At 37.5% G+C, this 18025-nt stretch overlaps 1 protein-coding gene across 4 annotated transcripts in view; it reads left to right on the plus strand.

The window, feature by feature from the left end:
- Positions 1-18025, plus strand: part of AP2B1 (adaptor related protein complex 2 subunit beta 1) — a 111976-nt gene that overhangs the window by 49896 nt on the left and 44055 nt on the right. For all 4 annotated transcript variants that reach the window (XM_019626853.1, XM_019626857.1, XM_019626854.1 and 1 more), the window contains exons 13-14: positions 2241-2500; positions 8468-8660. In XM_019626853.1, coding sequence (XP_019482398.1) covers positions 2241-2500; positions 8468-8660 — 453 coding nt within the window. The remainder of the gene's footprint in view (positions 1-2240; positions 2501-8467; positions 8661-18025) is intronic.

Raw genomic sequence — 18025 nt, forward strand, 5'->3', positions numbered from 1 at the left:
GCCTACTCTTGACTTTCAGTCTTGGAAAATTTACAGTCATTTCTCATAGGACTACATTTTTAAAGTCTGTGTCTGTTAAGATTTATAGTGCGTATACTCTTTGATCCAGTGATTTCTGTCTCCAGCAGTTTGCCCTATTGCAGTGTTTTGAATTTGTGAGGGACTCAAAAACTTTTTTTCGTAGAAGTATATAATTTGATAGTGTATAAAATCCCCAGAGGATTTTTTTTTTTGGCTATTTGGTTAAATATGTGCGTGATAGGTGAGAAAATTTGAAGTAAATGTAAACTGTAATGTAAAATTCACATTCAAACTTTAAACAATATTACTAATCTATAAAGACAAACCAAATTTTCCCAGTTAAGTGATGTGCAGTGTTTATTTTAATTATATAATAAAAAGCATAACTAGTTATGAATTTTAAATGACGTGCTTTATGGACTGAATATATAGATTAAAATTTAACTCTTAATTTCTGTATCAACAAAAACTGGTGTGAGGATTGCTTTCCTAACCTGATATTTTGGAAACTTGTATTTGGCTCTTTTTTAAAAAGTCAACTTGTTTATATTTTATAATGTTCAAACTTTGTTTCCAAATGAAAATTTAAGTGAGGAGGTTTTAGGCTGCTATTTGTAATCACTTTTCAGGAGCAATTTATACCCCCCCTCCGCAAAACAAAACAGATTCATCTGAATTGGGTGTTATCACGGCTTCCTTTTTTTACCTGACTTACCAAATACTATAAGCATTTTAATACGATATATACTGCATATTCATATATGCATTTCTATTAGAATAATGCAACCTATGAATGTGATAAAGATTATCTTGAGGTAAAAGTTACCATTTTTATACTTTGTTAATTTTCTGTATGAGTATTCTTTTTTGTTTTTTGCTTTTGCCTTTAACCTTTGATCCATTATGAGTGCAAATTAAAACAATATGTAACTAAGAAAAATCATGTAAAACAATGTAGCCAAAACCATGGGGGTCATTGCTGGTATTGAGCTGAATGATACGTGCCTCAAGTGGCTAAATCATGAACCAGTTCATCTGTTTACTGATAAATTTATGTGAAAGCCCTCAAACTGGCCTAGTTTAAAGAAAATATTTTTGTGTGTGTGTTTTAAATACAGAAATTGAAACAGTGACTTACTGTTGCCTTTAATGACATGATACCACTGGAACAGCTTGTGCATAAATAAATGCCACTATGTAGACTTACTCTGAGGTAGCTACCAGGATATTTATTACCAGTTTGTAATGATCACAAACATAAATTGATAGATAGGTAAATGGATGGATGGAGGGAGGGAGTACAATCTAAATGTCCATTACTAGGGCACTAGTAAATAATGATGCAATGTTGCATATACAGTGGAAAACTGCAACTGTGTGTACCAACATGGAAAGCCAACTTGCAGAGCAGTTTATATAATATAAAACTGGGAAATAAATACGTGTATGTATGGGAGCTGTCTTGAAAGATAAATACCACACTGTTAACGTGGCTATTTGGGGGATGGGGAGTTAAGGTGGGGTAGGGTTAGGTGATTGGGGTAGACTTATTTTTATATCACACACTTGTAAATTGTAATGTGGCATTGATAATAAATTTTTTTAGCCATGAGCGTATAAAACCTATTTTAAAACTACCACAGAAAAACAAGACCACTAAATTCAAGTGTTTCCCCTTTTGGAAGCACTTAGTTATGTCCTCTTTAACAGCTTTTTTATTATTTAAATAATAGCATCTCATACTATATTGTAATGATTAATACACTGTGAGGCACTGTTGGTTGTTATCTCTCTCCTAGCTCGTGTCTCCATAGGAGATACTTAGTAAACATTTAAATGAAGAAAGAAGGTATGGGTGAAATATATGTAAGATACATTTCATGAATAACCCTGCTAATATTTATAGTAGTTAAAAAAACATTTTTATGTCCCAAAGCCATCTCAAGCTGTTAATTTTTACTGGATTAACCTTTATTTCCTTTTCCCAACTCCCCTTTGAATTTGAGTTTTAGGACTAACCCTTTTCAATTTATGTTTAAATTCTTTGAAACATTAGAGATTATAGAATTATGACTATAGTAAAACTATATTGAGTCTAAATTCAGTCGTAACAGTCACCCTGCATAAATCACTATAGCATTGCCTTGGTGACAAATCCAGCAGTTTGGGTTTCTGTATGGAGAAAAGTTTTATTTAAACCTTCTTGCCTTTGCCATTAGGATTCTGATAATCCTGACCTTCGAGACCGGGGCTACATTTATTGGCGCCTTCTCTCCACGGACCCTGTCACAGCCAAAGAGGTAGTCTTGTCTGAGAAGCCACTCATCTCTGAGGAGACAGATCTTATTGAGCCAACTCTGCTGGATGAATTAATCTGCCACATTGGTTCTTTGGCCTCTGTGTACCACAAGCCTCCCAGTGCTTTTGTGGAAGGAAGTCATGGCATCCATCGCAAACACTTGCCAATACACCATGGGAGGTAAGCCGGTGAACTAGGTTTGAGTGAGAAGTGACTCTTTGCTTAGAGTTGGTCTTCCTCATGCTTTTATACCTAGAAAACAACTTGCTGTGCATTTAGCAAACCTACTATACTGCCCTTAGAGGCTCCGTCTGAATACCAGTGACCACACACAATGTGTGAAAGGCCCCTTTGTTCTAATCTGAGAGTACATACGATTATGTTTAGAAAGTTGTGGGGAAGATCTTCTAAATTGATAGGTTTAAAAGTTGCTTAAGTCTCCAGTAAGTTAGGACTATCTTTATCCTTTACTGTCACTTTGGTTGAAGCTTACGGATATTGGGAGAGAAAAGCTATAAAGCTATTAACAGCCTAGATTCTGTGTGACATAGTTTAAAACTTTCAATCACCTGTATCTTTTTTTACCAAATTAAATTGATTATCTCAGTAAGAAATTTTATTATGAACAGGCTGTCAGGTAACATGGAACTATTGCTTTTTAGCTATCTTAAAACTTTAGTTTGGGAGAAACAGTACTCTCATAAGCTCTTATAATGGGTATCTTGTAATCATTTGAGAATCTCCTTCATTAATCATAATAAACCTTAAATCTAAGTAGAATTTGATCCCAGAGTGGTTAGAGTAATTGCATTTCCATTAGTGAGTGTCTTGTACCATTGTCTCATATATATTGCTGTTTATGTGGTCCATGAGTAGCCAGAGTGGAGGAATTATTGCTTTACAAATTAGTGTAGTCAACATTTTGGGCTCTATTTAAACAGATAAAAAGGAAAGGGTAGCACCCAAGAAAATGATTTTTAATTTCATTAGCCTTTAATTGAATTGAATCTTTGGTTTTAGGGCAGGTGCTATGATTTTCGCTCAAAGGAGACTGTGGCTGCATAAGGATTAGGCCTTGTAATATTTAACATTCTCTAGATATAACCACTTGACTTCTAAGTACATCTCCCAGTCTGTGCTGCAAGTTTTGATAATAGATGCAGATTTTCGGTTGTAACTTGCTTCTGTAACCATATTTATATGCCATTTAAATTACCTTTCCCCTGATAACTTTTGACTCTCAAATGGGAGAGGGAAAGTGAAACAAATCAAGAAACAAAAACAACCCTTTCTATTGTAGAACACAAGAAAAGAATCAATATTTAAACTATAAAAAGGAACAGTCTCTTACATAAGGTCTTATCTGATTAGTAGCCTTAAATTTGTTACCTTCACAATTCATTATGTAGTTCCTTTTTGAATAACCTCCTCTTTGTCTATGTTTGTGCTTGTTGTATGTTTTTAAAGGAAGCACAAATGCAGAGATAAATTTTCTTTTGAAATCAATAGGGGTGATATATTGCTGCAAACGGCATGTCCGTAGTAGTACTGACATTGCCTAGCTCTCTTCTGCAGCGTGAGGTTAAGTAATATACTTCTGACATGAAATACAGCAACACGGTAAAACTTTATTCTGCCTCTTCTAGAGGTTTAAAAATGTTTGGTTTACTAGGTCTTTTTAATTACTTGGGAAAGGGAAAAGTGCTTTTTAGTTTGGTATTACATTCTATAGTTGTCAGCGTATCTGTGGGGGTGAGATGGTAAATAGTTGTCTAATTTAGAAAAATCTCTCCTTTTAAAAATATTGCTTTGGTGACAATTTTGTAGTTCACAATGGGAAACATTTTCATGTTCTTGTATTTTCCATTTAGAAAGAATACATAATGATTTACTTAATGATGTTCTTAACTTGTAGAGTCTATAGAACCATGTACTTCTTCTCACCTAACACACTTTATCGTCTCATAATACTCTTCCTTTTCTGTTATAGTGAAGGAAAATATGTGCATTGTTACCTATTCTGCCTTCTATTTAGAGGTACTGGTAAATCCACATTTACTAAATGGCACACGTTATAAGATGATAGAATTTCATATGCAAAGAAATACCATTTATGGACATTTCATGTATTTTCTTTGCCAGGTGTATATAAAATTGCTTCCCCTTTTGACTTCATTAAGTTTTGGCTATATTTGCACCCCCACCCCAACTTAAACACTTTACATCTTGGCTTTCTTGACACTTTTTCTCCTAAGTTGTTTTTCTCTCTTTAATCTTTGCAGTTCTGTGTTCATTCTCTTCTCCAGTCATCAATCTTGATTGTATCACAGGCTCATTCTGAACCTTCTCTCTCTTTTTTTTTGGTTACAAGTGATGCTTTTTTTTTTTCCAATTACAATTTATATTCAGTATTAATTACTTTAGTGTTAGGTGTACAGCATAGTGGTTAGACATAATTTACAAAGTGATCACCCTGGCACAATACATAGTTACTACAATATTACTGACGATATTCCCTATGCTGTACTGTACATCCCCATGACTATTTTGTATCTATCAATTTGTACCTCTTAATCCCTTCCCCTTTTTGACCCAGCCTCCCGATCCCCTTCTCATCTGGTGACCGTCAGCTCTCTGAACCTATGAGCCTGTTTCTGTTTTGTTTGTTCATTGATTTTGTTCTTTAGATTCCACATATAAGTGAGATTATATAGTATTTGTGTCTCTGTGTGACTTATTTCACTTAGCATAATACCCGCTAGGTCCGTCCATGTTGTCATAAAGGTAAAATATCATTGTTTTGATGGTGGAGTAATATTCCATTGCGTATATATGTACCACATCTTTATTTCTATTGATGGGCGCTTAGGTTGCTTCCATATTTTGGCTATTGTAAGTAGCGCTGCAGTGAACATAGGGGTCCATATGTCTTTTGAATTAGTGTTTTGAATTTCTTTGGATTGAACCTTCTCTTCTGTGGTTCTCTGTGTATTCCCTTAGGGAACTTGTCTACTAAACACAGCTTCCATTACCAGGCTTTACAGTTCACAGCATGTTTTCATTTGATCCTCCCTAAGGTTCTAAAAAAGAACCCTGTGTTTTGGTGATATTGTTACCATTTTATGGATGAAGAAACTTTGTCTCAGAAATTGCCACTTGCCCAAGATGGTACAACTAGTTAATTAGTGGAGCTAACATTTGATCTTATTCTTCTTATTCTTGATCCCCTGCTCTTACTACCCACCTGTGTTAACTCTGCTGATTTCACCTGAGATGCTTTATGAATTTCTTCCCAAGTTTATTTTTCTAACTCTGCTTGCCAGTCCCTTGTCTTTAGCTGTCTGTTGAACTTCTCTACTTGTTTTTCTTACTTGAAACTTAACAGAATTGTAAACGGCATATTATTTTCCCCATAATTCCTCCAGATTCCTTTATAAGGAGCGACATTGGTCATTTGCTTCTTAGTTTTTGTTTATTCTCTAAATTTGATTCTTCATTATTCTTTGTCCTCTATTTTCAAGTACTGTCAAAACCTGCCTAGGTTTTTTTTTTTTAAGATTTTTATTGGGGAATTGGGGGGATGGGAACAGTGCTGGGGAATTGGGGGAAGGGGAACAGACAAGTTGCTGTCGTTTTGTTCTTCAATCTAGTTGTGGAGGACGTCGCTTCACTGGCCCAAGTTGGCACCATCATTGCGCTCTTCCCGGACGAAGCAGATCAGTCGCCGGCTTCTGGACGGCCGCTCACTTTGGCTGCTGGCCGCTCACGCTGGCTGCTGGCTACACATGGTAGCCCATGGCAACCCACTGCAGTAGGGGCTGCAGCCTGTGCCGTCGCCGGCGACTCATGGCAGCCCAGCTCCAGGTTGAACTGTTGTTCAGCATCTTAGCTGTAGAGGGCAGTGTCACTGGCCCTCATATGTGGGATCTGAACCGGGGCCCTCTGGCATCCCAAGCCAGTTCTTAACCATCGCACCACTCGGCCGGCCCTGCCTAGGTTTTTTTTTTTAAGAAAACATTTGTTTATTAATGGAATTCTTACAATATATATTTTTAAAACGTTTTTATTATACAAATCTTAGAAAACTTGCAAGATAGAATGGTATAACAAACTCGCGTATACTCATCACTCAGGTTCCACAGTTATCATTGTTTTGCCAATCTTTACCCTCCACCACATTTGGGGAGGGGGGCGGGGGGGGGATAGCTGGAATATTTTATATCCCAGACCTCATGTCATTTCACACACAAATACTTTAAAGGATATCTGTAATTAGATAAGGACTTTAAAAAGTCTCAAAGTATTATCATGCCTAATAAAATTAGATTTTAATAATTCCTTAGTAACAATTAATAATTCCTTAAAATTCAGTAAACTATCTGAACTACTTTCAGATTTTCTCAATTGCCATTCTCTATTCTCTTTCAAATTTATCTAAGATTGGTTTTTCTTTCTTTCTTTCTTTTTTTAATGTTTGAGTTCACAGTGAAGCCAGCTGATCCTGGAATTTTCTTTGTGGGATTTTTTTCCCCTGACTTTTTAAATTGATATTTATTTATAGTAATCTTAGTATTAATGCACCAATCTTTAGTGTATAACTCAATAGATTTTTACATATGTATACACTCACATAACCACCGACCTGATCAGATAAAGGATATTTCCAGAACTCTAGAAAATTCCTCTTGCCCTCCAGAGATAACCACTGTTTTGACTTCTATCACTATAGATTGGTTTTACATATTCTTGAACATCATATAAATGGAACTATACAGCATTTACTTTTCTGTGTCTGGCTTCTTTCATGCAACATAATGTTTGTGAGACTAATCTATGTTGTGTTATTAGTTGTCTGTTCCTGTTTATTGGTATATAGGATCCCAATGCCCGAATATGCCACAATTTATTTATATCTTCTCCTGTTGGTGTACCTTTAGGTTATTTCCAGTTTGGGGCTCCTATGGGTAAAGCTGCTATGAATATTATTTTATGTCTTTTGGTAGACTTATATACCAGTACTCATTTCTCTTAGGTATACACTTAGGAGTGGAATTGCTGGGTTACAGAATAGATGTATATTTAGCTGTAGGAGACACTGCCGGTTTCCTTAAGCGATTGTACCAATGTACACTCCTTCCAACAATGTATATATAAGAGTTCTAGGTGATTCACATCCTCAGCAGCACTTGGTATTGTCAGTTATTTAAATTTTAGCCATTCTGGTGGGTGTGTAGTGGTACCTGGTTAAAGTTGTAATTTTCATTTTCCTGATGAGTAAAAATGAAGTACCTCTTCATTTTTATAGACTGCTGGTATATCCTGTTTTGTGACATGCCTGATCTTTTCCTTATTTTTTAATGAGTTGTCTTTTTCTTTGTAGGAATTCTTTGTATAATTGAATGATTGCTGGAATTCATTGTATTTTCCCAAATCTTCCCAATCCAAATCTCTGCTCCTACCAATACAATTTTTTCACCCTCCTAAAGTCAATTGTTCATTCCTGTGCCTTTGCACAAACCATCCCTTCCCTTTTGGAAGTTCTCTCCTCGGTAGTTTCCCACAACTATGCTGTTCTTCAAAATCTAGTCACAAAACCATCCTCAGAAGCCTATAGAATCAGCCCCACCTGGTTTTGTTTTGTTTTGTTTCTCATCTGTATCCTGTTAATATTCAGATACTCACACAATGCTCGTTTCTGCTATTACACAGTGAATGTGCTTTTCAGTCATTTTGTAAATGCTGATTTTTGTTGTTGTGTAAGTTACTTGAGGACAGAAAAGAAATATGTGTGTGTGTGTGTGTGTGTGTGTGTGTGTGTGTCTATGTGGGTATATATGTATATATTTATTTATTTTAATATTTCCCCAGAGTTCTCATTATGGTGTTCCTTCATCGAGTATAGGTGCTCAATTAAAATTGACTGACTGATGAAGTTATATAGTGTACATTTAGTTTCATTTTAGCAACTATATTTTGATAAAACCAAGAATTGCTATCATCTCTTCATGTTGGTCAACAAATGATTATAAAATACGGGTTTTTTTCTCCTGGGTTTTACATATCTGACGTTCACCTGTTGTCCTGCTATTATGTTCCAGATGAAACTGACTTTTCTCTTTTTCCTTCTTTGTGTGTGTGTGTCTACAGCACTGACGCGGGTGACAGCCCTGTTGGCACCACCACTGCCACCAACCTGGAACAGCCTCAGGTTATTCCCTCTCAAGGTGACCTTCTGGGGGACCTTTTAAACCTTGACCTTGGTCCCCCAGTCAACGTGCCACAGGTATCCTCCATGCAGGTGGGAGCGGTGGATCTCTTGGGAGGAGGACTAGATAGTCTGGTAAGCATCTTTCTTCCTTCTTTCTTTTGGTTATTTTTAATTCTTGATATGCTAAAGAACTTCAAATTATTCAGCTTTTTAGAATTAGACCTTTCCTTGTTAAGCAGAGCAATGTCCTTTGATAAAGGACAGAATTATTTGTCTTTAGAGGATTGTACTGTCCATCAGTGGCATGGGGTATGTCTGCAAGTGCACAGGATTATTTTATTGTCCTGCCTCTAAATAGAACTTCTGATGTTTAATCAACTTATTGTTCAGCAATCTTAATGTTTAGTGTCCTTTCCAGAGCTTATTATTGCTCCTGTTTTTAACTCTGGAGAGCCCCTGTAATTCCCCTTTGACCTGAATAGCATTTAAGTGACCTCATAGAGAATATCCTATTTTGAGGCTTTCAAAGCTTTGCCTTTTTAAGATTTTATTGGTTTATGCCCTAATGCCAAAAGGCAGCCACTTTAAAAAAAAAAAAAACAACTACAAAAAAAGTACCTTTATTACCGTTTGGAAGTACCGCTTGACTGGTTTCTTTTTTCCCCTCCTTTCCCTGACCCCCACCCCCTGCCACCCTGTCATACTTCCAATTTAATTAGCTTCCAGGATTCTAATATTAAAAGGCTCCAGAGTCAAGAGTATCTGTGAATATGTGCCACCAGTAGGAACCAAAATTAGTTTTTGTTGCTGTACAAGATAAATGAGAAGTGTTAAGGATGACCTTCCACCTGTGTAGAGAAGGCCAGGAAGATAACAGGTCTCATCACATGGCTCCCAAACTGGGTACTTAACTGTGATGAGATTAGATGGGCTTTTAGCCAGACACTTGTAAATAAGATTTTTGTCAGCCTGATGACTATAGAGATGCCCAACAAATTGATTTATTTTCCTACATCAAATTGGAAGACAGATGCCATAGATGCAAAAATACATGTTCTCAGAATTATGTAAACAAAACAACCATGTTTTCTGTTACATACACCAGCATTTTAATTTCTATTTCATAAGCAGTATTCTTCTCTCTTGGATTTAGGCCAGCCACTATAGTACATATACTTATTGGCTGGCAGAGCGTGAGGAAATAGCATTATGGTCATATCTCTGTGGGTTGTGCATTTTGCTAAAGGAAAGTCACTGCTTTCAGAGTCTACACTGACCAAGCTCTGGACTCCAGCTTTTAGTGACAGAAATGAGCACTCCTATTGTGTTTCTTGGGAATATAAGCATTTACTTTTCATATTCATATTTTTAATGAATGGAGAGGAATGATTGTATAAGAATAGTAGCTTCTTCATATGATCATTCTGCATTGCTGTATAGCCTCCTTATAGACTCAGGAGACTGACACATGAATGTTGAAATATTTCGATATTCATGGAGACTTCCAGAAATCCCTTATAAACATTGAAATAGCTTTTCCCATTCTGTTGACACATCAACCACAGTTAAATGTTACATTCTCTTGAGGTTTATGCCTTAACAACCCTACTTATTAATTTCCCTGATGGCTCATTGAACCTAAGAATGACAAATTAGCTTTGAAGGATGGAGGGGAGAAAGAGGCCCTGTGCTTTGCTGCTGCTTGGCCCAGGACTCGATTCTTGTTTCTTGACCCACCTTAGCATGGAAGGAAAGATACGGGTGATTTCTGTTTGGCTTTGTATTTGCTCTTGCTAGCCCCTAAAATCAACGAGTTTTCTCCTTATTTTGCATAGCTATTCAGTCATCTGTTAGAATTCCGACATGTATTACTTCAGATAGAAAAACTGTTAGAACTTCCTTAGATTGTAGTAGCCAGAGGCACATATTGGCCTTTTTTCTATTTCTTTTTTGGTAAAGGGTATTCTTTTGGGGGGTGAAGAATAGATTGGATTTTATTATACAGCCTTTGTACGTAGGCCCTATGAACTCTAAATATTAGCTTTTTCTGACTTTGTATTTAAAATGTTATACTCCGTGTTACAGTCCCAGAAAGTGTTTACATGCAGTTTTCTTCAACGTATTCTGGGATATAAGTGTATCCTAGAAATCAAAATAAGAAGGAGTAAAAGCCCTTCTTTTGCTCTGGATCTGAACATGGTTAAATGTATATACACTCAGAACCAAGATTCATTCCTTTTAGGACAACATTACAAGGAATGCCTAAATCTGGCCGTGTGGAAGATGAATTTCTAAGGCAGCAGTAGACTGTACCATTTAAAAGTCTTTTATTGTTCGTGTGCAAATGATCTAATTTAAAGAGGAAAATAACTCTCAAAGTTTTCACTTAATCTGTATCAATAGTGCCGTTTATTGAATGAATTCTGCCTCACAGCAGTGCTTCTCAAACTATAATGTGCATCTGAGTCTCCTGGAGTTCCCATACAGCACAAATTCTAATTTAATTGGTCTGGGGTGAGACCTAGGAGTTTGCATTTCTAACAAGCCCCCAGGTCGGTGGACCACATTTTGCATAGTAAAGACATAAATATCTGTGAACCACTTCAGTTTGGTGTTTAAACTATAGCTGTTGGTAAACCCAGATAGATGCCTTTTTCTCTTGATTTCAGTAGCAAACACATGCCTAGAAAGAGAGATCCGCTTCTGCCCCCAGATTAATTGAGGGCAAGAAACTCATGCAATTATTTTGTTAAAGGTCTTTCTTGTATTCTCTAGGAAGAATAATGCTGCTAGGAGTGCTAGAATTTGACCTAGACCCCCATTTAAAATATGGGCAGGATTGGAGTTATGTGGTTGCCTGGCAAGCGGCGCTCGGGTTAGCTCAGTGTTATATCAACAAGGCTTCTAGACTGTGGTTACTGCTTTTATCTTTGGTTTCTAACAGAACCTTACCTATAGAGGTCAGGGATGTGCTGCTAATGAAACAGCCGTTACTAACCTTTCATTTCAAGCTTTGTAGTTTGCAACTCTAGCTGCATAACCAGTCCCATATTTTAAAGAATACTATCAGTATTGGGGCCCAACTGTAGAGCAATTAAACAGACTTTCTGGGAGACAGGACCTAAACATTGGTATTTTTAAAAAGATACCCAGGTTATTTTAATTTTGCAGCCCAGGTTGAGAACATTGAGCCAAATGAAATTACAAATGGAGTTGGGTAGAGATATTAAAAATTGATCTCTAAGCTAAGACAGTAATTTCCACAAAAGAATTATATTCTGGTGAGCCTCTTTGGACCTCCTACAAAATTAGACCTCTCTGGCTTTACCTTTGTTCTTCTCCCCAGGACATTTTTGCATTGTCATTTGCTGTTAGGCGATCCAACCTATCAGAGTCGAATATGACCAAATTGGGTTAGTTGCCCAGTCCCAGGGTCCTTTTTACCCTTGCTCATTTTCCATAATTAGAGACTGAAAATTGTTTTGTTTTTTGGATTGTCTACCCATTTTCTATTCCTGTGTCTAAAAACTGAACTTCACTAGAAGATATGCTATTCTTCTCTTTTCATATCCTGGTGATCCACGCATTAAATCTTGTTTTCACCTTCTTTCATTATTGTACTTGTGAAATTTTGAGATTTAGTGAATTGAATTTTTCTAGAATCTTTATTCAGGAAACAGTAGTCCCCCCAACACACATAGTTTTACTTCCCAACAGTCTTATTTACCTGTGGTCAGTGCGATCCAAAAATATTAAATGGAAAATTACCGAAATAAACAGTTCGTAAGTTTCCGATTGTGCACAGTTCTAAGTAGCGTGGTGGGATCTTGTGCCTGGGATGTGAGTTATCCCTTGACCAGCACATCCACACTGCCCACCGCGAGTCACTTAGTGGCCATCTTGTTATCAGAGAGAAGTGGGGAGGGGAGGGAGAGAGAGAAACAGACACCACATTCATATAACTTATTACAGTATATTGTTATAACTGTTCTATTTTATTAGTAGTAATTGTTGTTAATCTCTTACAATGCCTAATTTATAAATTAAACTTTACCATAGGTATGTATGTATGTATGTATAGGAAAAAACATAGTATATATATGTACATATATAACGTATTTTATATACACACACACAATACATACATATATACACGTGTGTGTGTGTGTGTGTGTGTGTGTGTGTGTGTGTGTGTGTATAGTTCACTCTGTGGGTTCAGGCAGACACTGGAGATCTTGGAATGTATCTCCTTCAGATAAGGGGTGACTACTGTATTCTCTTTTGCTTGAAGTCTACAGATAGTTTCCTCCTTTTTAGTATGAACTTAACTGTCGCCTTGTTGTAGAATGAATTCAGGTAATGGAACTTACATCTGTTCTACATGTAAAGCGTGATAGTGTACTATTTAGATGTAGGCTTGCAAAGGTTATTTGGGTTTTTTTGTTTCTTTGTGTTAGAGGCTATATCTGTATCTTTTGACTTCTGATACTGAATCTAAGAAACTGCCTATTCTGGGTAGCGTGACTTTTCTCACAGTGCACATCCTTCTGGTTTGTAATGTGGGAGGTGACCCGATGCCCATGTCCATAACTCAACTCCTGCATGCATGTTATAAGGATACACAGTGTGCTAATGAGTCTGACATCTGTGAAGATCACTAAACTAATCATTGAACCTTGACTATTTGTTGCCTTTATTTTCAGGCTGTCAGCAGAGGCCTTGGCTAAATTATAGCCTTTTGTTCATCCAAGGTGCTGTGTATTATTCTATTTAGATTAATGGTGCTATTGTGCATCCAAATGGGAAGGAAGCATTATCCAGAGTGCCCTTTCTCTGTGCTGACAAAGGATTTCCTGCCAGAGGAACGTACTCTCCGTGTGCCCAGCTGGAATGGAGCGGAATTGAGGAGAAACTGCCTTGTCCTGACTCCACTGCATGTTACAAAGCCTCCCCCTTTGTTTCTTACAGGTTTTTACCTTTCAGATATTTTAAGTCATGAACTATTTTAGTAACAGTTTTGAGGTTGTTTTTTTTTTAGCCTGTGGGGGAACCATTCTACATACTAGTTTGGCATTTTTATATTTCTTCCTCTGGAATAGATTAGCAGTGATTTAAGAGCTTACATTTTATAGAGTTGGTGGTGTTGTGGAGCTATCTTTGTAAATTGTGGCCCACGTTTGCCTGGTAAATTCTTCAATGTGACTTCTGTAACCTTTTTTATTTTTTTATCAATGCATAGATGTAGTCAAGGCTGGCTTCTAGCAGTCATGGGAATAATGGTCAATTATTGAATGCCTCGTTTGTGCCAGTCCTGTGCTATAACTTTTATGATTTCTGATCCTCAAAATCACCCTGCAAAGTGATTGAGCCTCATTTTGCAGAAAACTGAAGGTTGCATAGCAAGTAAGTCTCAAGAGTTGGGATTTGAACCCAGGACTTTTTCACAACTTCAAAGTTTATATTCTTTCCACTATTCTGTGATTCCTCCAGTTTGTTTGTTATTTTCATCTTTTAGAATAGAGTCTAGTCTCACTTCACTTTGGTCCTTCTCAAACTCTGGAGTACAGAATATCTGGGGTACACAGCAGAGTGCTGGGTGCATTTGAAACTGCAGAATAAACTTGTCCCATTGTCTTACAGTGTCAGTCTTAATGGTAATAATGTAAACACAGACTAAACACTGATGTGTTAAGTCTTTGAATACAAAATGGCATGAATATTTAAGATACAACACAAGGCTCCATGCCTTACCTCTCAGGTTCCTTGGGTGTATGAGTGTGGGCTGGCATGCCACTAGGTGGCACATAAAAGTTTGAGAAAGACTATAGAAGTGTATCTGTGAAAAGAGGGACTGGATAAGTTCATACATACATCTTGCAGCAAGAGGAACAAGATTGTTCGTCTTACCCTCTTTTAAGTAGAGCCATGAAATCACATGTTCTGTCTATTTGTCAAGTGAGTTGTGATATAAAGCACTAGTACTTTCAGGGCAAATAAATGATGTGCAGGGCGTTCTTTCACTGAAAACTGGCTATCAAAACCACTCAGCAATACAGTACATTCCTCCCTAGAAAGGGCTTTGGCCTGGGGGTGGGTGGTGGTTCTTCTTTTCCCCCAAATTGGTTCTATTTGTATGTGTTTGGAAAAGTTAATGCAGATATGGTACTCTAGACCAGTAGATGAAACTGTTTTTTCAGCCTTCTGACCATTTTTTTCTGCAGTAAAATTTCCTGCAGTAAAATGATTCATTTCAAAATTGTCTCCCCAAGAAATAATATTGCCAGTAGCCCTGCTTATATTGGTAGTAGAACACTTATTCACACAACAAATATTCTCTGTCAGGCTCTATTCTATATACTGGGAATATAGTTGTGACAAGTCCTTACAAGCTTACATTCTAGTGGGGGGAGACAGATAACAAACAAGTATGTAGTTAGGTAGTAAATACTACAGAGGAAAATGAGACAGGATGCAGAGCTTCTCTTGGAGATTTTTACTGTACTCAGCATTGCATTCTGTCTGACCTGAGACGCTGGTCGTGGCCATTCTAAGGACTAAGGACTTATTGTCACATTCTGTTCTCTGTCCCACCTCAGGAGGTAATCTGTTAATAGCCCCTACTTTGCTGATAAAAGCCATTTTTCCTTCAAGTTAAGGAGTGTTCTGATGGTTCTGTATGATATAAATTCATTTATGCTATCCCACATTAAATCTGTTCTCGGGCATCAATTTAATGGCTTTTGCATGGTTACAGATTCTTTTCACCAATTTGATTAGTTATCATTTACGATGCTTTTCTGAATAGCTTTTTCAACATCAAATTAAAATTTGCAAGGGCCGGCCGAGTGGCTCAGTTGGTTAAGAGCTCACTCAAGAGTTTGAGCTCTGAGCAACAGCAGTTCGATGCCGGGCCCGAGCTGAGCTGCCGCTGAGCTGCCAACAGGTGGCAGGATGGCTCAGCTAAAATAAAAAAAAATTTGCAACCCAACGGCTGACAGTCATAACTGTCACCTAGGAGATGGTGTGTGCCTTCTAAAATCTACAACCCTAGTAAGAGAAACACAGATTGATGTTTTTGACAGCGATAGGATTTTGGTATCAGTTTTGTTTGTGATGGGAATCATTGTACACTATTTTTACATCGTTCTGTTTTGACTCCTGAATAACTGTACTATCAGTAAGCTACGTATATGACCTGAAGCATTCCTTAGACTCCCTTCAATTAAACCCACTCTGGAAAGCATCACATAAAAGAGGCAGTAATCTAGACAGGAGCAACAAAATATCTGAACTTAAGAGCTACACCTCTAATTAAGAGAATGTCTTGAGATACTCAGACAACTCCACAGTTTTAGAAGCTTGTAAGTATACTTTGGACTGGTCAGATGTTCCTCAAAGGGGCTAATCTATAATCCAGATCAGTCATTGTGATCATTTCTGGGATTTTAAAATTTTTTATGTTTTATTTTTTTTGTCTGCTCAGTGGCCATCTCAGCTGATACTGTTTCATAGAAGATTTTTTTTAAAATAAAAATATTTAGGCAGATTTCTAGAACTTCAGTCTTGAACTCTCTCTGTGTATTGCTGCTATTGTAACATTGCCATTGAATTGAGGGGTTTTCCTTTTGGTATCTAACTGAATTGGAGCTGTAGGCAAATTCAGCTCTCAAACTTTGACTCAACCTGGCTGTGCTGCAGAGAGCTCACGTAAGCATGTTGAAATCCCTTTAGTCGATAAGTTATAATGAGTCACCATGAAATCAGTGCTTTTTATCCAATTACTGAATTAGCAGTGCAAGGACACATTATTGTGTAGTTCAGCATGAATGCAGCCCCATCAGCACTACTTCAGGGTAAAGTGGCCACTCTTCGACAGTAGGCAAATATTAGTATTATTCTCAGTGCCATTTAACAGCTACAACTACTGTAATTTAGACTGAGGACTGAGGGAACTATACCACTAGCAGGAAATTGAGACTTGGGTATTGGCTGGAGATGTTTAGGAAAATTCTGCTCAGTTTTCACCATTGAAATCCTTTTCCTGAAACTGACACCTCTACCTCCTTCATCTTCCTGTGTCCTGATTTAATTAGCCTATAGTTGACATTATTTCCTTCATAGAAAAAACAGCGGTCTCAGAAAGGCAATCCTGGGAGCAAAGGGAAGTGGACAGCTCTGAGAGACTCTTCAAACAGTATCTGGACACCTAAGACTGAGATGAAAGCCGTGCCTTACACACCTATCCCTTTTCACTTCTTACTCCCACCAGCTCACTGGATAACAGTACCACTGAATTTTTACAAGACTTAATTGGACTGATTTTGTACCCTACCTTTTAAGTATAATCAAACAGATAAATCTTGTCTGACTCCAGATAATACCAGCAACTGAACTGAAATGGTTAATGGCTACTTCAGGTTGACATGACAACTTTCCTGGATTTTGTTCAACTTTCTAGCTCCCCCGCCCCCCCAACACACACACACACCACACACCCCCATCCTGCTTGTCACTGTGGATAGGAGAGGCCACTCACTGGGTAATTGGCTCCCATCCTTGCTGGCATCTCCCTGTTAGTCACTCATGCCATCACTCTACTATCACCGTCGTCATATTTTCAGAAAGGATAATAACTCCACTTAGAATCTTTGTCAGTCAAGAGGAATGGTGCTGAAAAAGCTTTTAGTTTTGCTGTTAGAAAACATATATTGCAATTTTCCTTTCCCTTTGCTTTCTGGACATAGCATAGTTTAGGTGAACTTTATACTGCTGGTTATGTGTCTCTAATATCCCTTGGATCCCGTCTCTGTAAGATCAGAGTTTTTATTCTAGCTGAGTTGTATCTGCTATACTGAACATAAAGGAGTATCAGGATTTCTTTTCAATTTCTTCCTTGGTTTTGAATTAAATTCACAAGTGGCATGGCAGGGGAGAGTACATTCAGATCTTTTCCAGCTAAGATAATGTTCATATAATACTCAAAGATAATAAGAATGATATCTAAGAAAATAGGGCCATCGTTGGGTTTTATTTCCTTTGGCCTAAATACCACCAGTGAGTGCCTTTTTCTCGATGCCTTTTATTGAATTTAGCATATTTGATAAAGCTGCTGTTTCTCTTCCAGTGTGTTTTTTCTTTCTTGCCATTGAGTGCCAACCAGGTCCGTAAAGAATTGCATCTCGTTCAAGCTTGGATTGTAAGCCTGGCCAGAAGGGAGGGCAGTGACTGGTGGGAGAGGGAGTAAGCCATAAAACCAGATCAAAGCATCAGGGCAAATGAGATGTTTAGAAACGGCTTTTCTTTCTAGTCAAGCTCTAACTTCCTTTTTACTTGAGAGTTAGCTCCAAAGTCATTTCTGAACAGATGGATCGCGTTTGAGTCCAAGTCCAAGTTAATTCTCTAAGGCAGTGGTTTTCAACCCTGTCTGTATGTAAGAATTACTAGGGGAGCTTTTCAAAATCTGATGCCTAGGCTACACCCCAGAACAATTAAATCAC

The sequence above is a fragment of the Hipposideros armiger genome, unplaced genomic scaffold (assembly GCF_001890085.2).
Source record: "Hipposideros armiger isolate ML-2016 unplaced genomic scaffold, ASM189008v1 scaffold_692, whole genome shotgun sequence".
NCBI classification, from domain to species: Eukaryota; Metazoa; Chordata; class Mammalia; order Chiroptera; family Hipposideridae; genus Hipposideros; species Hipposideros armiger.